This window comes from Hypanus sabinus, unplaced genomic scaffold (genome assembly GCF_030144855.1).
Source record: "Hypanus sabinus isolate sHypSab1 unplaced genomic scaffold, sHypSab1.hap1 scaffold_1402, whole genome shotgun sequence".
Classification (NCBI taxonomy): Eukaryota; Metazoa; Chordata; class Chondrichthyes; order Myliobatiformes; family Dasyatidae; genus Hypanus; species Hypanus sabinus.
The window spans coordinates 77,367-99,214 of NW_026779475.1; the positions used below are offsets into that span (position 1 = coordinate 77,367).

Below are 21,848 nucleotides of genomic sequence, written 5' to 3' on the forward strand. Positions count from 1 at the left end.
AACCAGAGGACACAGATAGAGTGGATGTGGAGAGGATGTTTCCTGTAGTGGGGGAGTCTAGGACCAGAGGACACAGATAGAGTGGATGTGGAGAGGATGTTTCCTGTAGTAGGGGAGTCTAGGACCAGAGGACACAGATAGAGTGGATGTGGAGAGGATGTTTCCTGTAGTGGGGGAGTCTAGGACCAGAGGACACAGATAGAGTGGATGTGGAGAGGATGTTTCCTGTAGTGGGGGAGTCTAGGACCAGAGGACACAGATAGAGTGGATGTGGAGAGGATGTTTCCTGTAGTGGAGGAGTCTAGGAGCAGAGGACACAGATAGAGTGGATGTGGAGAGGATGTTTCCTGTAGTGGGGGAGTCTAGGACCAGAGAGCACAGATAGAGTGGATATGGAGAGGATGTTTCCTGTCGTGGGGGAGTTGAGAACCAGAGGACACAGATAGAGTGGATGTGGAGAGGATGTTTCCTGTAGTGGGGGAGTCTAGGACCAGAGGACACAGATAGAGTGGATGTGGAGAGGATGTTTCCTGTAGTGGGGGAGTCTAGGACCAGAGGACACAGATAGAGTGGATGTGGAGAGGATGTTTCCTGTAGTGGGGGAGTCTAGGACCAGAGGACACAGATAGAGTGGATGTGGAGAGGATGTTTCCCGTGGTGGGAGAGTCTAGGACCAGAGGACACAGATAGAGTGGATGTGCAGAGGATGTTTCCTGCAGTGGGGAGTCTAAGACCAGAGGACACTGATAGTGGAGGTGGAGAGGATGTTTCCTGTAGTGGGGGTCTAGGACCAGAGGACACAGATAGAGTGGATGTGTAGAGGATGTTTCCTGTCGTGGGGGAGTTGAGAAACAGTGGACACAGATAGAGTGGATATGGAGAGGATGTTTCCTGTCGTGGGGGATTTGAGAACCAGAGGACACAGATAGAGTGGATGTGGAGAGGTTGTTTCCTGTAGTGGGGGTGTCTAGGACCAGAGGACACAGATAGAGTGGATGTGGAGAGGATGTTTCCTGTAGTAGGGGAGTCTAGGACCAGAGGACACTGATAGTGGATGTGGAGAGGATGTTTCCTGTAGTGGGGGTGTCTAGGACCAGAGGACACAGATAGAGTGGATGTGGAGAGGATGTTTCCTGTAGTAGGGGAGTCTAGGACCAGAGGACACAGATAGAGTGGATGTGGAGAGGATGTTTCCTGTAGTGGGGGAGTCTAGTACCGGAGGACACAGATAGAGTGGATGTGGAGAGGATGTTTCCTGTTGTGGGGGAGGCTAGGACAAGAGGACACAGATAGACTGGGTTTGGAGAGGATGTTTCCTGTAGTGGGGGTCTAGGACCAGAGGACACAGATAGAGTGGATGTGGAGAGGATGTTTCCTGTCGTGGGGGAGTTGAGAACCAGAGGACACAGATAGAGTGGATATGGAGAGGATGTTTCCTGTCGTGGGGGAGTTGAGAACCAGAGGACACAGATAGAGTGGATGTGGAGAGGTTGTTTCCTGTAGTGGGGGTGTCTAGGACCAGAGGAAACAGATAGAGTGGATGTGGAGAGGATGTTTCCTGTAGTAGGGGAGTCTAAGACCAGAGGACACTGATAGTGGAGGTGGAGAGGATGTTTCCTGTAGTGGGGGTCTTGGACCAGAGGACACAGATAGAGTGGATGTGTAGAGGATGTTTCCTGTCGTGGGGGAGTTGAGAACCAGAGGACACAGATAGAGTGGATATGGAGAGGATGTTTCCTGTCGTGGGGGAGTTGAGAACCAGAGGACACAGATAGAGTGGATGTGGAGAGGATGTTTCCTGTAGTGGGGGAGTCTAGGACCAGAGGACACAGATAGAGTGGATGTGGAGAGGATGTTTCCTGTAGTAGGGGAGTCTAGGACCAGAGGACACAGATAGAGTGGATGTGGAGAGGATGTTTCCTGTAGTGGGGGAGTCTAGGACCAGAGGACACAGATAGAGTGCATGTGGAGAGGATGTTTCCTGTAGTGGGGGAGTCTAGGACCAGAGGACACAGATAGAGTGGATGTGGAGAGGATGTTTCCTGTAGTGGAGGAGTGTAGGAGCAGAGGACACAGATAGAGTGGATGTGGAGAGGATGTTTCCTGTAGTGGGGGAGTCTAGGACCAGAGGACACAGATAGAGTGGATGTGGAGAGGATGTTTCCTGTAGTGGGGGAGTCTAGGACCAGAGGACACAGATAGAGTGGATGTGGAGAGGATGTTTCCTGTAGTGGGGGTCTAGGACCAGAGGACACAGATAGAGTGGATGTGTAGAGGATGTTTCCTGTCGTGTGGGAGTTGAGAAACAGTGGACACAGGTAGTGTGGATATGGAGAGGATGTTTCCTGTCGTGGGGGATTTGAGAACCAGAGGACACAGATAGAGTGGATGTGGAGAGGTTGTTTCCTGTCGTGGGGGAGTCTAGGACCAGAGGACACAGATAGAGTGGATGTGGAGAGGTTGTTTCCTGTAGTGGGGGTGTCTAGGACCAGAGGACACAGATAGAGTGGATGTGGAGAGGATGTTTCCTGTAGTAGGGGAGTCTAGGACCAGAGGACACTGATAGTGGATGTGGAGAGGATGTTTCCTGTAGTGGGGGTGTCTAGGACCAGAGGACACAGATAGAGTGGATGTGGAGAGGATGTTTCCTGTAGTAGGGGAGTCTAGGACCAGAGGACACAGATAGAGTGGATGTGGAGAGGATGTTTCCTGTAGTGGGGGAGTCTAGGACCAGAGGACACAGATAGAGTGGATGTGGAGAGGATGTTTCCTGTAGTGGAGGAGTGTAGGAGCAGAGGACACAGATAGAGTGGATGTGGAGAGGATGTTTCCTGTAGTGGGGGAGTCTAGGACCAGAGGACACAGATAGAGTGGATGTGGAGAGGATGTTTCCTGTAGTGGAGGAGTGTAGGAGCAGAGGACACAGATAGAGTGGATGTGGAGAGGATGTTTCCTGTAGTGGGGGAGTCTAGGACCAGAGGACACAGATAGAGTGGATGTGGAGAGGATGTTTCCTGTAGTGGGGGAGTCTAGGACCAGAGGACACAGATAGAGTGGATGTGGAGAGGATGTTTCCTGTAGTGGGGGAGTCTAGGACCAGAGGACACAGATAGTGTGGATATGGAGAGGATGTTTCCTGTCGTGGGGGATTTGAGAACCAGAGGACACAGATAGAGTGGATGTGGAGAGGTTGTTTCCTGTAGTGGGGGTGTCTAGGACCAGAGGACACAGATAGAGTGGATGTGGAGAGGATGTTTCCTGTAGTAGGGGAGTCTAGGACCAGAGGACACTGATAGTGGATGTGGAGAGGATGTTTCCTGTAGTGGGGGTGTCTAGGACCAGAGGACACAGATAGAGTGGATGTGGAGAGGATGTTTCCTGTAGTAGGGGAGTCTAGGACCAGAGGACACAGATAGAGTGGATGTGGAGAGGATGTTTCCTGTAGTGGGGGAGTCTAGGACCGGAGGACACAGATAGAGTGGATGTGGAGAGGATGTTTCCTGTTGTGGGGGAGGCTAGGACAAGAGGACACAGATAGACTGGGTTTGGAGAGGATGTTTCCTGTAGTGGGGGTCTAGGACCAGAGGACACAGATAGAGTGGATGTGGAGAGGATGTTTCCTGTCGTGGGGGAGTTGAGAACCAGAGGACACAGATAGAGTGGATATGGAGAGGATGTTTCCTGTCGTGGGGGAGTTGAGAACCAGAGGACACAGATAGAGTGGATGTGGAGAGGTTGTTTCCTGTAGTGGGGGTGTCTAGGACCAGAGGACACAGATAGAGTGGATGTGGAAAGGATGCTTCCTGTAGTAGGGGAGTCTAGGAGCAGAGGACACTGATAGTGGATGTGGAGAGGATGTTTCCTGTAGTGGGGGTGTCTAGGACCAGAGGACACAGATAGAGTGGATGTGGAGAGGATGTTTCCTGTAGTGGGGGAGTCCAGGACCAGAGGTCACAGATAGAGTGGATATGGAGAGGACGTTTCCTGTCGTGGGGGAGTTGAGAACCAGAGGACACAGATACAGTGGATGTGGAGAGGATGTTTCCTGTAGTGGGGGAGTCTAGGACCAGAGGACACAGATAGAGTGGATGTGGAGAGGATGTTTCCTGTAGTGGGGGAGTCTAGGACCAGAGGACAGTGGATGTGGAGAGGATGTTTCCTGTAGTGGAGGAGTCTAGGAGCAGAGGACAGAGATAGAGTGGATGTGGAGAGGATGTTTCCTGTAGTGGAGGAGTCTAGGAGCAGAGGACACAAATAGAGTGGATGTGGAGAGGATGTTTCCCGTGGTGGGAGAGTCTAGGACCAGAGGACACAGATAGAGTGGATGTGGAGAGGATGTTTCCTGTAGTGGGGGAGTCTAGGACCAGAGGACACAGATAGAGTGGATGTGGAGAGGATGTTTCCGGTAGTTGGGGGAGTCTAAGACCAGAGGACACTGATGGTGGAGGTGGAGAGGATGTTTCCTGTAGTGGGGGTCTAGGACCAGAGGACACAGATAGAGTGGATGTGGAGAGGATGTTTCCTGTCGTGGGGGAGTCTAGGACCAGAGGACACAGATAGAGTGGATATGTAGAGGATGTTTCCTGCAGTGGGGAGTCTAAGACCAGAGGACACAGATAGAGTGGATGTGTAGAGGATGTTTCCTGTCGTGGGGGAGTTGAGAACCAGAGGACACAGATGGAGTGGATGTGGAGAGGATGATTCCTGTAGTGGGGGAGTCTAGGACCAGAGGTCACAGATAGAGTGGATGTGGAGAGGATGTTTCCTGTAGTGGGGGAGTCTAGGACCAGAGGACACAGATAGAGTGGATGTGGAGAGGATGTTTCCTGTAGTGGGGGAGTCTAGGACCAGAGGACACAGATAGAGTGGATGTGGAGAGGATGTTTCCCGTGGTGGGAGAGTCTAGGACCAGAGGACACAGATAGAGTGGATGTGGAGAGGATGTTTCCTGTCGTGGGGGAGTCTAGGACCAGAGGACACAGATAGAGTGGATGTGGAGAGGATGTTTCCTGCAGTGGGGAGTCTAAGACCAGAGGACACTGATAGTGGAGGGGGAGAGGATGTTTCCTGTAGTGGGGGTCTAGGACCAGAGGACACAGATAGAGTGGATGTGTAGAGGATGTTTCCTGTCGTGGGGGAGTTGAGAACCAGAGGACACAGATAGAGTGGATATGGAGAGGATGTTTCCTGTCATGGGGTAGTTGAGAACCAGAGGACACAGATAGAGTGGATGTGGAGAGGATGTTTCCTGTAGTGGGGGAGTCTAGGACCAGAGGACACAGATAGAGTGGATGTGGAGAGGATGTTTCCTGTAGTAGGGGAGTCTAGGACCAGAGGACACAGATAGAGTGGATGTGGAGAGGATGTTTCCTGTAGTGGGGGAGTCTAGGACCAGAGGACACGATAGAGTGGATGTGGAGAGGATGTTTCCTGTAGTGGGGGAGTCTAGGACCAGAGGACACAGATAGAGTGGATGTGGAGAGGATGTTTCCTGTAGTGGAGGAGTCTAGGAGCAGAGGACACAGATAGAGTGGATGTGGAGAGGATGTTTCCCGTGTTGGGAGAGTCTAGGACCAGAGGACACAGATAGAGTGGATGTGGAGAGGATGTTTCCTGTAGTGGGGGAGTCTAGGACCAGAGGACACAGATAGAGTGGATGTGGAGAGGATGTTTCCTGTAGTGGGGGAGTCTAGGACCAGAGGACACAGATAGAGTGGATGTGGAGAGGATGTTTCCTGTAGTTGGGGGAGTCTAAGACCAGAGGACACTGATAGTGGAGGTGGAGAGGATGTTTCCTGTAGTGGGGGTCTAGGACCAGAGGACACAGATAGAGTGGATGTGGAGAGGATGTTTCCTGTCGTGGGGGAGTCTAGGACCAGAGGACACAGATAGAGTGGATGTGGAGAGGATGTTTCCTGCAGTGGGGAGTCTAAGACCAGAGGACACTGATAGAGTGGATGTGGAGAGGATGATTCCTGTAGTGGGGGAGTCTAGGACCAGAGGACACAGATAGAGTGGATGTGGAGAGGATGTTTCCTGTTGTGGGGGAGTTGAGAACCAGAGGACACAGATGGAGTGGATGTGGAGAGGATGTTTACTGTAGTGGGGGAGTCTAGGACCAGAGGTCACAGATAGAGTGGATATGGAGAGGATGTTTCCTGTCGTGGGGGAGTTGAGAACCAGAGGACACAGATAGAGTGGATGTGGAGAGGATGTTTCCTGTAGTGGGGGAGTCTAGGACCAGAGGACACAGATAGAGTGGATGTGGAGAGGATGTTTCCTGTAGTGGGGGAGTCTAGGACCAGAGGACACAGATAGAGTGGATGTGGAGAGGATGTTTCCCGTGGAGGGAGAGTCTAGGACCAGAGGACACAGATAGAGTGGATGTGGAGAGGATGTTTCCTGTCGTGGGGGAGTCTAGGACCAGAGGACACAGATAGAGTGGATGTGGAGAGGATGTTTCCTGTAGTGGAGGAGTCTAGGAGCAGAGGACACAGATAGAGTGGATGTGGAGAGGATGTTTCCCGTGTTGGGAGAGTCTAGGACCAGAGGACACAGATAGAGTGGATGTGGAGAGGATGTTTCCTGTAGTGGGGGAGTCTAGGACCAGAGGACACAGATAGAGTGGATGTGGAGAGGATGTTTCCTGTAGTGGGGGAGTCTAGGACCAGAGGACACAGATAGAGTGGATGTGGAGAGGATGTTTCCTGTAGTTGGGGGAGTCTAAGACCAGAGGACACTGATAGTGGAGGTGGAGAGGATGTTTCCTGTAGTGGGCGTCTAGGACCAGAGGACACAGATAGAGTGGATGTGGAGAGGATGTTTCCTGTCGTGGGGGAGTCTAGGACCAGAGGACACTGATAGAGTGGATGTGGAGAGGATGATTCCTGTAGTGGGGGAGTCTAGGACCAGAGGACACAGATAGAGTGGATGTGGAGAGGATGTTTCCTGTTGTGGGGGAGTTGAGAACCAGAGGACACAGATGGAGTGGATGTGGAGAGGATGTTTCCTGTAGTGGGGGAGTCTAGGACCAGAGGTCACAGATAGAGTGGATATGGAGAGGATGTTTCCTGTCGTGGGGGAGTTGAGAACCAGAGGACACAGATAGAGTGGATGTGGAGAGGATGTTTCCTGTAGTGGGGGAGTCTAGGACCAGAGGACACAGATAGAGTGGATGTGGAGAGGATGTTTCCTGTAGTGGGGGAGTCTAGGACCAGAGGACACAGATAGAGTGGATGTGGAGAGGATGTTTCCCGTGGAGGGAGAGTCTAGGACCAGAGGACACAGATAGAGTGGATGTGGAGAGGATGTTTCCTGTCGTGGGGGAGTCTAGGACCAGAGGACACAGATAGAGTGGATGTGGAGAGGATGTTTCCTGCAGTGGGGAGTCTAAGACCAGAGGACACTGATAGTGGAGGTGGAGAGGATGTTTCCTGTCGTGGGGGAGTTGAGAACCAGAGGACACAGATAGAGTGGATGTGGAGAGGTTGTTTCCTGTAGTGGGGGTGTCTAGGACCAGAGGACACAGATAGAGTGGATGTGGAGAGGATGTTTCCTGTAGTAGGGGAGTCTAGGACCAGAGGACACTGATAGTGGATGTGGAGAGGATGTTTCCTGTAGTGGGGGTGTCTAGGACCAGAGGACACAGATAGAGTGGATGTGGAGAGGATGTTTCCTGTAGTAGGGGTGTCTAGGACCACAGATAGAGTGGATGTGGAGAGGATGTTTCCTGTAGTGGGGGAGTCTAGGACCGGAGGACACAGATAGAGTGGATGTGGAGAGGATGTTTCCTGTTGTGGGGGAGGCTAGGACAAGAGGACACAGATAGAGTGGATGTGGAGAGGATGTATCATGTAGTGGGGGGGGTCTAGGACCAGAGGACACAGATAGAGTGGATGTGGAGATGATGTTTCCTGTAGTGGGGGAGTCTAGGACCAGAGGACACAGATAGAGTGGATGTGGAGAGGATGTTTCCTGTAGTGGGGGTCTAGGACCAGAGGACACAGATAGAGTGGATGTGGAGAGGATGTTTCCTGTGTTGGGAGAGTCTAGGACCAGAGGACACATATAGACTGGGTTTGGAGAGGTTGTTTCCTGTAATGGGGGAGTCTAGGACCAGAGGACACAGATAGAGTGGATGTGGAGAGGATGTTTCCAGTAGTGGGGGAGTCTAGGACCAGAGGACACAGATAGAGTGGATGTGGAGAGGATGTATCATGTAGTGGGGGGGGGTCTAGGACCAGAGGACACAGATAGAGTGGATGTGGAGAGGATGTTTCCTGTAGTGGGGGAGTCTAGGACCAGAGGACACAGATAGAGTGGATGTGGAGAGGATGTTTCCTGTAGTGGGGGAGTCTAGGACCAGAGGACACAGATAGAGTGGATGTGGAGAGGATGTTTCCCGTGTTGGGAGAGTCTAGGACCAGAGGACACATATAGACTGGGTTTGGAGAGGATGTTTCCTGTAATGGGGGAGTCTAGGACCAGAGGACACAGATAGAGTGGATGTGGAGAGGATGTTTCCAGTAGTGGGGGAGTCTAGGACCAGAGGACACAGATAGTGGATGTGGAGAGGATGTTTCCTGTCGTGGGGGAGTTGAGAACCAGAGGACACAGATAGAGTGGATGTGGAGAGGATGTTTCCTGTAGTGGGGGAGTCTAGGACCAGAGGACACAGACAGAGTGGATGTGGAGAGGATGTTTCCTGTAGTAGGGGAGTCTAGGACCAGAGGACACAGATAGAGTGGATGTGGAGAGGATGTTTCCTGTAGTGGGGGAGTCTAGGACCAGAGGACACAGATAGAGTGGATGTGGAGAGGATGTTTCCTGCAGTGGGGAGTCTAAGACCAGAGGACACTGATAGAGTGGATGTGGAGAGGATGATTCCTGTATTGGGGGAGTCTAGGACCAGAGGACACAGATAGAGTGGATGTGGAGAGGATGTTTCCTGTTGTGGGGGAGTTGAGAACCAGAGGACACAGATGGAGTGGATGTGGAGCGGATGTTTCCTGTAGTGGGGGAGTCTAGGACCAGAGGTCACAGATAGAGTGGACATGGAGAGGATGTTTCCTGTCGTGGGGGAGTTGAGAACCAGAGGACACAGATAGAGTGGATGTGGAGAGGATGTTTCCTCTAGTGGGGGAGTCTAGGACCAGAGGACACAGATAGAGTGGATGTGGAGAGGATGTTTCCTGTCGTGGGGGAGTCTAGGACCAGAGGACACAGATAGAGTGGATGTGGAGAGGATGTTTCCCGTGGAGGGAGAGTCTAGGACCAGAGGACACAGATAGACTGGATGTGGAGAGGATGTTTCCTGTCGTGGGGGAGTCTAGGACCAGAGGACACAGATAGAGTGGATGTGGAGAGGATGTTTCCTGCAGTGGGGAGTCTAAGACCAGAGGACACTGATAGTGGAGGTGGAGAGGATGTTTCCTGTAGTGGGGGTCTAGGACCAGAGGACACAGATAGAGTGGATGTGTAGAGGATGTTTCCTGTCGTGGGGGAGTTGAGAACCAGAGGACACAGATAGAGTGGATGTGGAGAGGTTGTTTCCTGTAGTGGGGGTGTTTAGGACCAGAGGACACAGATAGAGTGGATGTGGAGAGGATATTTCCTGTAGTAGGGGAGTCTAGGACCAGAGGACACTGATAGTGGATGTGGAGAGGATGTTTCCTGTAGTGGGGGTGTCTAGGACCAGAGGACACAGATAGAGTGGATGTGGAGAGGATGTTTCCTGTAGTAGGGGTGTCTAGGACCAGAGGACACAGATAGAGTGGATGTGGAGAGGATGTTTCCTGTAGTGGGGGAGTCTAGGACCGGAGGACACAGATAGAGTGGATGTGGAGAGGATGTTTCCTGTTGTGGGGGAGGCTAGGACAAGAGGACACAGATAGAGTGGATGTGGAGAGGATGTATCATGTAGTGGTGGGGGTCTAGGACCAGAGGACACAGATAGAGTGGATGTGGAGAGGATGTTTCCTGTAGTGGGGGAGTCTAGGACCAGAGGACACAGATAGAGTGGATGTGGAGAGGATGTTTCCTGTAGTAGGGGAGTCTAGGACCAGAGGACACAGATAGAGTGGATGTGGAGAGGATGTTTCCTGTAGTGGGGGAGTCTAGGACCAGAGGACACAGATAGAGTGGATGTGCAGAGGATGTTTCCTGTAGTGGGGGAGTCTAGGACCAGAGGACACAGATAGAGTGGATGTGGAGAGGATGTTTCCTGTAGTGGAGGAGTCTAGGAGCAGAGGACACAGATAGAGTGGATGTGGAGAGGATGTTTCCCGTGGTGGGAGAGTCTAGGACCAGAGGACACAGATAGAGTGGATGTGGAGAGGATGTTTCCTGTAGTGGGGGAGTCTAGGACCAGAGGACACAGATAGAGTGGATGTGGAGAGGATGTTTCCTGTAGTTGGGGGAGTCTAAGACCAGAGGACACAGATAGAGTGGATGTGGAGAGGATGTTTCCTGTCGTGGGGGAGTCTAGGACCAGAGGACACAGATAGAGTGGATGTGGAGAGGATGTTTCCTGTCGTGGGGGAGTCTAGGACCAGAGGACACAGATAGAGTGGATGTGGAGAGGATGTTTCCTGTCGTGGGGGAGTCCAGGACCAGAGGACACAGATAGAGTGGATGTGGAGAGGATGTTTCCTGTTGTGGGGGAGTTGAGAACCAGAGGACACAGATGGAGTGGATGTGGAGAGGATGTTTCCTGTAGTGGGGGAGTCTAGGACCAGAGGTCACAGATAGAGTGGATATGGAGAGGATGTTTTCTGTCGTGGTGGAGTTGAGAACCAGAGGACACAGATAGAGTGGATTTGGAGAGGATGTTTCCTGTAGTGGGGGTCTAGGACCAGAGGACACAGATAGAGTGGATGTGGAGAGGATGTTTCCTGTCGTGGGGGAGTCTAGGACCAGAGGACACAGATAGAGTGGATGTGGAGAGGATGTTTCCTGTAGTGGAGGAGTCTAGGAGCAGAGGACACAGATAGAGTGGATGTGGAGAGGATGTTTCCCGTGTTGGGAGAGTCTAGGACCAGAGGACACAGATAGAGTGGATGTGGAGAGGATGTTTCCTGTAGTGGGGGAGTCTAGGACCAGAGGACACAGATAGAGTGGATGTGGAGAGGATGTTTCCTGTAGTGGGGGAGTCTAGGACCAGAGGACACAGATAGAGTGGATGTGGAGAGGATGTTTCCTGTAGTTGGGGGAGTCTAAGACCAGAGGACACTGATAGTGGAGGTGGAGAGGATGTTTCCTGTAGTGGGCGTCTAGGACCAGAGGACACAGATAGAGTGGATGTGGAGAGGATGTTTCCTGTCGTGGGGGAGTCTAGGACCAGAGGACACTGATAGAGTGGATGTGGAGAGGATGATTCCTGTAGTGGGGGAGTCTAGGACCAGAGGACACAGATAGAGTGGATGTGGAGAGGATGTTTCCTGTTGTGGGGGATTTGAGAACCAGAGGACACAGATGGAGTGGATGTGGAGAGGATGTTTCCTGTAGTGGGGGAGTCTAGGACCAGAGGTCACAGATAGAGTGGATATGGAGAGGATGTTTCCTGTCGTGGGGGAGTTGAGAACCAGAGGACACAGATAGAGTGGATGTGGAGAGGATGTTTCCTGTAGTGGGGGAGTCTAGGACCAGAGGACACAGATAGAGTGGATGTGGAGAGGATGTTTCCTGTAGTGGGGGAGTCTAGGACCAGAGGACACAGATAGAGTGGATGTGGAGAGGATGTTTCCCGTGGAGGGAGAGTCTAGGACCAGAGGACACAGATAGAGTGGATGTGGAGAGGATGTTTCCTGTCGTGGGGGAGTCTAGGACCAGAGGACACAGATAGAGTGGATGTGGAGAGGATGTTTCCTGCAGTGGGGAGTCTAAGACCAGAGGACACTGATAGTGGAGGTGGAGAGGATGTTTCCTGTCGTGGGGGAGTTGAGAACCAGAGGACACAGATAGAGTGGATGTGGAGAGGTTGTTTCCTGTAGTGGGGGTGTCTAGGACCAGAGGACACAGATAGAGTGGATGTGGAGAGGATGTTTCCTGTAGTAGGGGAGTCTAGGACCAGAGGACACTGATAGTGGATGTGGAGAGGATGTTTCCTGTAGTGGGGGTGTCTAGGACCAGAGGACACAGATAGAGTGGATGTGGAGAGGATGTTTCCTGTAGTAGGGGTGTCTAGGACCACAGATAGAGTGGATGTGGAGAGGATGTTTCCTGTAGTGGGGGAGTCTAGGACCGGAGGACACAGATAGAGTGGATGTGGAGAGGATGTTTCCTGTTGTGGGGGAGGCTAGGACAAGAGGACACAGATAGAGTGGATGTGGAGAGGATGTATCATGTAGTGGGGGGGGTCTAGGACCAGAGGACACAGATAGAGTGGATGTGGAGATGATGTTTCCTGTAGTGGGGGAGTCTAGGACCAGAGGACACAGATAGAGTGGATGTGGAGAGGATGTTTCCTGTAGTGGGGGTCTAGGACCAGAGGACACAGATAGAGTGGATGTGGAGAGGATGTTTCCTGTGTTGGGAGAGTCTAGGACCAGAGGACACATATAGACTGGGTTTGGAGAGGTTGTTTCCTGTAATGGGGGAGTCTAGGACCAGAGGACACAGATAGAGTGGATGTGGAGAGGATGTTTCCAGTAGTGGGGGAGTCTAGGACCAGAGGACACAGATAGAGTGGATGTGGAGAGGATGTATCATGTAGTGGGGGGGGGTCTAGGACCAGAGGACACAGATAGAGTGGATGTGGAGAGGATGTTTCCTGTAGTGGGGGAGTCTAGGACCAGAGGACACAGATAGAGTGGATGTGGAGAGGATGTTTCCTGTAGTGGGGGAGTCTAGGACCAGAGGACACAGATAGAGTGGATGTGGAGAGGATGTTTCCCGTGTTGGGAGAGTCTAGGACCAGAGGACACATATAGACTGGGTTTGGAGAGGATGTTTCCTGTAATGGGGGAGTCTAGGACCAGAGGACACAGATAGAGTGGATGTGGAGAGGATGTTTCCAGTAGTGGGGGAGTCTAGGACCGGAGGACACAGATAGAGTGGATGTGGAGAGGATGTTTCCTGTTGTGGGGGAGGCTAGGACAAGAGGACACAGATAGAGTGGATGTGGAGAGGATGTATCATGTAGTGGGGGGGGTCTAGGACCAGAGGACACAGATAGAGTGGATGTGGAGATGATGTTTCCTGTAGTGGGGGAGTCTAGGACCAGAGGACACAGATAGAGTGGATGTGGAGAGGATGTTTCCTGTAGTGGGGGTCTAGGACCAGAGGACACAGATAGAGTGGATGTGGAGAGGATGTTTCCTGTGTTGGGAGAGTCTAGGACCAGAGGACACATATAGACTGGGTTTGGAGAGGTTGTTTCCTGTAATGGGGGAGTCTAGGACCAGAGGACACAGATAGAGTGGATGTGGAGAGGATGTTTCCAGTAGTGGGGGAGTCTAGGACCAGAGGACACAGATAGAGTAGATGTGGAGAGGATGTATCATGTAGTGGGGGGGGGTCTAGGACCAGAGGACACAGATAGAGTGGATGTGGAGAGGATGTTTCCTGTAGTGGGGGAGTCTAGGACCAGAGGACACAGATAGAGTGGATGTGGAGAGGATGTTTCCTGTAGTGGGGGAGTCTAGGACCAGAGGACACAGATAGAGTGGATGTGGAGAGGATGTTTCCCGTGTTGGGAGAGTCTAGGACCAGAGGACACATATAGACTGGGTTTGGAGAGGATGTTTCCTGTAATGGGGGAGTCTAGGACCAGAGGACACAGATAGAGTGGATGTGGAGAGGATGTTTCCAGTAGTGGGGGAGTCTAGGACCAGAGGACACAGATAGTGGATGTGGAGAGGATGTTTCCTGTCGTGGGGGAGTTGAGAACCAGAGGACACAGATAGAGTGGATGTGGAGAGGATGTTTCCTGTAGTGGGGGAGTCTAGGACCAGAGGACACAGATAGAGTGGATGTGGAGAGGATGTTTCCTGTAGTAGGGGAGTCTAGGACCAGAGGACACAGATAGAGTGGATGTGGAGAGGATGTTTCCTGTAGTGGGGGAGTCTAGGACCAGAGGACACAGATAGAGTGGATGTGGAGAGGATGTTTCCTGCAGTGGGGAGTCTAAGACCAGAGGACACTGATAGAGTGGATGTGGAGAGGATGATTCCTGTATTGGGGGAGTCTAGGACCAGAGGACACAGATAGAGTGGATGTGGAGAGGATGTTTCCTGTTGTGGGGGAGTTGAGAACCAGAGGACACAGATGGAGTGGATGTGGAGCGGATGTTTCCTGTAGTGGGGGAGTCTAGGACCAGAGGTCACAGATAGAGTGGACATGGAGAGGATGTTTCCTGTCGTGGGGGAGTTGAGAACCAGAGGACACAGATAGAGTGGATGTGGAGAGGATGTTTCCTCTAGTGGGGGAGTCTAGGACCAGAGGACACAGATAGAGTGGATGTGGAGAGGATGTTTCCTGTCGTGGGGGAGTCTAGGACCAGAGGACACAGATAGAGTGGATGTGGAGAGGATGTTTCCCGTGGAGGGAGAGTCTAGGACCAGAGGACACAGATAGAGTGGATGTGGAGAGGATGTTTCCTGTCGTGGGGGAGTCTAGGACCAGAGGACACAGATAGAGTGGATGTGGAGAGGATGTTTCCTGCAGTGGGGAGTCTAAGACCAGAGGACACTGATAGTGGAGGTGGAGAGGATGTTTCCTGTAGTGGGGGTCTAGGACCAGAGGACACAGATAGAGTGGATGTGTAGAGGATGTTTCCTGTCGTGGGGGAGTTGAGAACCAGAGGACACAGATAGAGTGGATGTGGAGAGGTTGTTTCCTGTAGTGGGGGTGTTTAGGACCAGAGGACACAGATAGAGTGGATGTGGAGAGGATATTTCCTGTAGTAGGGGAGTCTAGGACCAGAGGACACTGATAGTGGATGTGGAGAGGATGTTTCCTGTAGTGGGGGTGTCTAGGACCAGAGGACACAGATAGAGTGGATGTGGAGAGGATGTTTCCTGTAGTAGGGGTGTCTAGGACCAGAGGACACAGATAGAGTGGATGTGGAGAGGATGTTTCCTGTAGTGGGGGAGTCTAGGACCGGAGGACACAGATAGAGTGGATGTGGAGAGGATGTTTCCTGTTGTGGGGGAGGCTAGGACAAGAGGACACAGATAGAGTGGATGTGGAGAGGATGTATCATGTAGTGGTGGGGGTCTAGGACCAGAGGACACAGATAGAGTGGATGTGGAGAGGATGTTTCCTGTAGTGGGGGAGTCTAGGACCAGAGGACACAGATAGAGTGGATGTGGAGAGGATGTTTCCTGTAGTAGGGGAGTCTAGGACCAGAGGACACAGATAGAGTGGATGTGGAGAGGATGTTTCCTGTAGTGGGGGAGTCTAGGACCAGAGGACACAGATAGAGTGGATGTGCAGAGGATGTTTCCTGTAGTGGGGGAGTCTAGGACCAGAGGACACAGATAGAGTGGATGTGGAGAGGATGTTTCCTGTAGTGGAGGAGTCTAGGAGCAGAGGACACAGATAGAGTGGATGTGGAGAGGATGTTTCCCGTGGTGGGAGAGTCTAGGACCAGAGGACACAGATAGAGTGGATGTGGAGAGGATGTTTCCTGTAGTGGGGGAGTCTAGGACCAGAGGACACAGATAGAGTGGATGTGGAGAGGATGTTTCCTGTAGTTGGGGGAGTCTAAGACCAGAGGACACAGATAGAGTGGATGTGGAGAGGATGTTTCCTGTCGTGGGGGAGTCTAGGACCAGAGGACACAGATAGAGTGGATGTGGAGAGGATGTTTCCTGTCGTGGGGGAGTCTAGGACCAGAGGACACAGATAGAGTGGATGTGGAGAGGATGTTTCCTGTCGTGGGGGAGTCCAGGACCAGAGGACACAGATAGAGTGGATGTGGAGAGGATGTTTCCTGTTGTGGGGGAGTTGAGAACCAGAGGACACAGATGGAGTGGATGTGGAGAGGATGTTTCCTGTAGTGGGGGAGTCTAGGACCAGAGGTCACAGATAGAGTGGATATGGAGAGGATGTTTTCTGTCGTGGTGGAGTTGAGAACCAGAGGACACAGATAGAGTGGATTTGGAGAGGATGTTTCCTGTAGTGGGGGTCTAGGACCAGAGGACACAGATAGAGTGGATGTGGAGAGGATGTTTTCTGTCGTGGGGGAGTTGAGAACCAGAGGACACAGATAGAGTGGATATGGAGAGGATGTTTCCTGTCGTGGGGGAGTTGAGAACCAGAGGACACAGATAGAGTGGATCTGGAGAGGTTGTTTCCTGTAGTGGGGGTGTCTAGGACCAGAGGACACAGATAGAGTGGATGTGGAGAGGATGTTTCCTGTAGTAGGGGAGTCTAGGACCAGAGGACACTGATAGTGGATGTGGAGAGGATGTTTCCTGTAGTGGGGGAGTCTAGGACCAGAGGACACAGATAGAGTGGATGTGGAGAGGATGTTTCCTGTTGTGGGGGAGGCTAGGACAAGAGGACACAGATAGAGTGGATGTGGAGAGGATGTATCATGTAGTGGGGGGGGTCTAGGACCAGAGGACACAGATAGAGTGGATGTGGAGAGGATGTTTCCTGTAGTGGGGGAGTCTAGGACCAGAGGACACAGATAGAGTGGATGTGGAGAGGATGTTTCCAGTAGTGGGGGAGTCTAGGACCAGAGGACACAGATAGTGGATGTGGAGAGGATGTTTCCTGTAGTTGGGGGAGTATGGGACCAGAGGACACAGATAGAGTGGATGTGGGGAGGATGTTTCCTGCAATGGGGAGTCTAAGACCAGAGGACACTGATAGTGGAGGTGGAGAGGATGTTTCCTGTAGTGGGGGTCTAGGACCAGAGGACACAGATAGAGTGGATGTGGAGAGGATGTTTCCTGTCGTGGGGGAGTCTAGGACCAGAGGACACAGATAGAGTGGATGTGGAGAGGATGTTTCCTGTTGTGGGGGAGTCTAGGACCAGAGGACACAGATAGAGTGGATGTGGAGAGGATGTTTCCTATAGTGGGGGAGTCTAGGTTCAGAGGACACCGATAGAGTGGATGTGGAGAGGATGTTTCCTGTAGTGGTGGAGTCTAGGACCAGGGGCAACAGATAGAGTGGATGTGGAGAGGATGTTTCCTGTAGTGGGGGAGTCTGGGACCAGAGGACACAGATAGAGTGGATGTGGAGAGGATGTTTCCTGTTGTGGGGGAGTCTAGGACCAGAGGACACAGATAGAGTGGATGTGGAGAGGATGTTTCCTATAGTGGGGGAGTCTAGGTTCAGAGGACACCGATAGAGTGGATGTGGAGAGGATGTTTCCTGTAGTGGGGGAGTCTAGGACCAGAGGACACAGATAGTGTAGATGCGGAGAGGATGTTTCCTGTAGTGGGGGAGTCTGGGACCAGAGGACACAGATAGAGTGTATGTGGAGAGGATGATTCCTGTAGTGGGGGTGTCTAGGACCAGAGGACACAGATAGAGTGGATGTGGAGAGGATGTTTCTTGTAGTGGGGGAGTCTGGGACCAGAGGACACAGATAGAGTGGTTGTGGAGAGGATGTTTCCTGTAGTGGGGGAGTCTAGGACCAGAGGACACAGATAGAGTGGTGTGGAGAGGATGTTTCCTGTAGTGGGGGAGTCTAGGACCAGAGGACACAGATAGAGTGGTTGTGGAGAGGATGTTTCCTGTAGTGGGGGAGTCTAGGACCAGAGGACACAGATAGAGTGGATGTGGAGAGGATGTTTCCTGTAGTGGGGGAGTCTAGGACCAGAGGACACAGATAGAGTGGATGTGGAGAGGATGTTTCCTGTAGTGGGGGAGTCTAGTACCAGAGGACACAGATAGAGTGGATGTGGAGAGGATGTTTTATGGAGTTTTGGAGTCTAGGACCACAGGACACAGATAGAGTGGATGTGGAGAGGATGTTTCCTGTAGTGGGGGAGTCTAGGACCAGAGGACACAGATAGAGTGGATGTGGAGAGGATGTTTCCTGTAGTGGGGGAGTCTGGGACCAGAGGACACAGATAGAGTGGATGTGCAGAGTATGTTTGGTTACGGTGTGTAGTTTACAGGAAGGAGGCAGGAGAATGGGGTTGAGGGGGATACGGGTGGTCCGTCTGTGGAAGGAGCTGCCGGAGGAAGTGGTCGAGGCAGGTACATTAACGACACTGGGACAGGGACACGGATAGGAAAGGTTTAGAGGGATACGGGTGGTCCGTCTGTGGAAGGAGCTGCCGGAGGAAGTGGTCGAGGCAGGTACATTAACGACACTCGGACAGGGACACGGATAGGAAAGGTTGAGAGGGATACGGGTGGTCCGTCTGTGGAAGGAGCTGCCGGAGGAAGTGGTCGAGGCAGGTACATTAACGACACTCGGACAGGGACATGATAGGAAAGGTTTAGAGGGATACGGGTGGTCCGTCTGTGGAAGGAGCTGCCGGAGGAAGTGGTCGAGGCAGGTACATTAACGACACTGGGACAGGGACACGGATAGGAAAGGTTTAGAGGGATACGGGTGGTCCGTCTGTGGAAGGAGCTGCCGGAGGAAGTGGTCGAGGCAGGTACATTAACGACACTCGGACAGGGACACGGATAGGAAAGGTTTAGAGGGATACGGGTGGTCCTTCTGTGGAAGGAGCTGCCGGTGGAAGTGGTCGAGGCAGGGACATTAACGACACTCGGACAGGGACACGGATAGGAAAGTTTAGAGGGATACGGGTGGTCCGCCTGTGGAAGGAGCTGCCGGAGGAAGTGGTCGAGGCAGGTACATTAACGACACTCGGACAGGGACACGGATAGGAAAGGTTTAGAGGGATACGGGTGGTCCTTCTGTGGAAGGAGCTGCCGGAGGAAGTGGTCGACGCAGGTACATTAACGACACTCGGACAGGGACACGGATAGGAAAGGTTTAGAGGGATACGGGACCAACGCGAGCAGAGGTCTGGAATTGGAAGAGAGGTTAGTTTGTGCGGTCTGCGACTCGGGGTTTGCGGCGATGAAAGTGGGCCGTGTTGTCGGAGGGGGTCCTGCAGATGGGAGGAGGAGGAGAGGTCCTCTCACCTCGGTCTCGATCTGGTGTCGAAGCTGCAGCTGGTGTTCACGGTACTGATCGGCTCGGCTGATCTGGTCCTCGATGCCAGAGAGAACTGCTTCACAACCATTGCACCTGGGGGTGGGGCAGAGGGGAAGGAGAGAGAGGGAGGCCAGTTCACAGCGCCAGCGATCACCGATTCGGGGTCCGACTCCCGCCCGCTCCCGGCCCATCAGCTCTCCCCTCTGCACCTCTACATCGGGAAATGGGCCGTCCGCTCCCCCCACCTCTCTGACAACCCCGAGCCAGGAGCCCAGCCTCTCCTATCCTCACCTCTCCCCCCCGACAAGTGGCGTCACCTCCATCAGGAAGGAGGTACAGGAGCCTCAGGACCCACACCACCAGGTTCAGGGACAGTTATCACCCCTCAACCATCAGGAAGGAGGGACAGGAGCCTCAGGACCCATACCACCAGGTTCAGGGACAGTTATCACCACTCAACCATCAGGAAGGAGGTACAGGAGCCTCAGGACCCACACCACCAGGTTCAGGAACATGTATCGCCTGTCAGCCATCAGGAAGGGGGTACAGGAGCCTCAGGACCCACACCACCAGGTTCAGGGACAGTTATCACCCCTCAACCATCAGGAAGGAGGTACAGGAGCCTCAGGACCCACATCACCAGGTTCAGGGACAGTTATCACCCCTCAACCATCAGGAAGGAGGTACAGGAGCCTCAGGACCCACATCACCAGGTTCAGGGACAGTTATCACCCCTCAACCATCAGGAAGGAGGTACAGGAGCATCAGGACCCACACCACCTGGTTCAGGGACAGTTATCACCCCCCAACCATCAGGAAGGAGGTACAGGAGCCTCAGGACCCACAGCACCAGGTTCAGGGACAGTTATCACCCCTCAACCATCAGGAAGGAGATACAGGAGACTCAGGACCCACACCACCAGGTTCAGGGACAGTTATCACTCATCAACCATCAGGAAGGAGGTACAGGAGCCTCAGGACCCACACCACCAGGTTCAGGGACAGTTATCACTCATCAACCATCAGGAAGGAGGTACAGGAGCCTCAGGACCCACACCACCAGGTTCAGGGACAGTTATCACCCCTCAACCATCAGGAAGGAGGTACAGGAGCCTCAGGACCCACACCACCTGGTTCAGGGACAGTTATCACCCCCCAACCATCAGGAAGGAGGTACAGGAGCCTCAGGACCCACAGCATCAGGTTCAGGGACAGTTATCACCCCTCAACCATCAGGAAGGAGATACAGGAGACTCAGGACCCACACCACCTGGTTCAGGGACAGTTATCACCCCAACCATCGGGAAGGAGGTACAGGAGCCTCAGGACCCACACCACCAGGTTCAGGGACAGTTATCACCCCTTAACCATCAGGAAGGAGGTACAGGAGCCTCAGGACCCACACCACCAGGTTCAGGAACAGTTATCACCCCTCAAACATCAGGAAGGAAGTACAGGAGCCTCAGGGCCCACACCACCAGGTTCAGGGACAGTTATCACCCCTCAAACATCAGGAAGGAAGTACAGGAGCCTCAGGACCCACACCACCAGGTTCAGGGACAGTTATCACCCCTCAACCATCAGGAAGGAGGTACAGGAGACTCAGGATCCACGCCACCAGGTTCAGGGACAGTTATCACCCCTCAACCATCAGGAAGGAGGTTCAGGAGCCTCAGGACCCACAGCACCAGGTTCAGGGACAGTTATCACCCCTCAACCATCAGGAAGGAGGTACGGGAGCATCAGGACCCACACCACCTGGTTCAGGGACAGTTATCACCCCCCAACCATCAGGAAGGAGGTACAGGAGCCTGAGGACCCACAGCACCAGGTTCAGGGACAGTTATCACCCCTCAACCATCAGGAAGGAGATACAGGAGACTCAGGACACACACCACCTGGTTCAGGGACAGTTATCACTCATCAACCATCAGGAAGGAGGTACAGGAGCCTCAGGACCCACACCACCAGGTTCAGGGACAGTTATCACCCCTCAACCATCAGGAAGGAGGTACAGGAGCCTCAGGACCCACACCACCTGGTTCAGGGACAGTTATCACCCCCCAACCATCAGGAAGGAGGTACAGGAGCCTCAGGACCCACAGCATCAGGTTCAGGGACAGTTATCACCCTCAACCATCAGGAAGGAGATACAGGAGACTCAGGACCCACACCACCTGGTTCAGGGACAGTTATCACCCCAACCATCGGGAAGGAGGTACAGGAGCCTCAGGACCCAGACCACCAGGTTCAGGAACAGTTATCACCCCTCAAACATCAGGAAGGAAGTACAGGAGCCTCAGGATCCACGCCACCAGGTTCAGGGACTGTTATCACCCCTCAACCATCAGTAAGGAGGTTCAGGAGTCCCACGAGGTCGAGGATCGCCCGAGACTGGATTAAAGGTGTCTCTGCACCCCCCCCCCAAACAAACTTCTGCTCCTCCGCTGTCAGCTGGGATTCCCCAGCCCGGACATTCCCCGCCTCCCCAGTCTGTCCCCAGACGGGATCTCTGGGGAGTTCTCTTGCTGTGTATTTGTTTGTTGGTGTTCGTCACGGTCGTCCCTCTCCCTCACCACTCCTGCAGCGTGCGAGCCATGGTGCGGACGTCCACGGGCCGGATGTCGCGCCCAATTGCTGCCGTCGACCTCCAGCAGCTCGTTCCGCTGGTCCAGCTTCCCCTGCACGATGTCCGCGTAGATGGCCTCGATGATCAGGTCCTCCAGCTCCCGCAGGTTCCGCAGGCCGAGCTCCCGCAGCAGCGTGG

At 53.1% G+C, this 21,848-nt stretch overlaps 1 protein-coding gene across 1 annotated transcript in view; it reads right to left on the reverse strand.

Annotated features, from left to right (window-relative positions):
• Nucleotides 1–21,843, reverse strand: part of LOC132386941 (COP9 signalosome complex subunit 7a-like) — a gene marked incomplete at its 5' end in the record, with an annotated part of 39,201 nt that extends 17,358 nt beyond the window's left edge. The window contains 3 exon segments of the mRNA XM_059959293.1: nt 19,069–19,174; nt 21,658–21,716; nt 21,718–21,843. Of these exon segments, the coding sequence (XP_059815276.1) occupies nt 19,069–19,174; nt 21,658–21,716; nt 21,718–21,843 (291 nt within the window).
• Between the last annotated feature and the right edge of the window lie 5 nt (nt 21,844–21,848).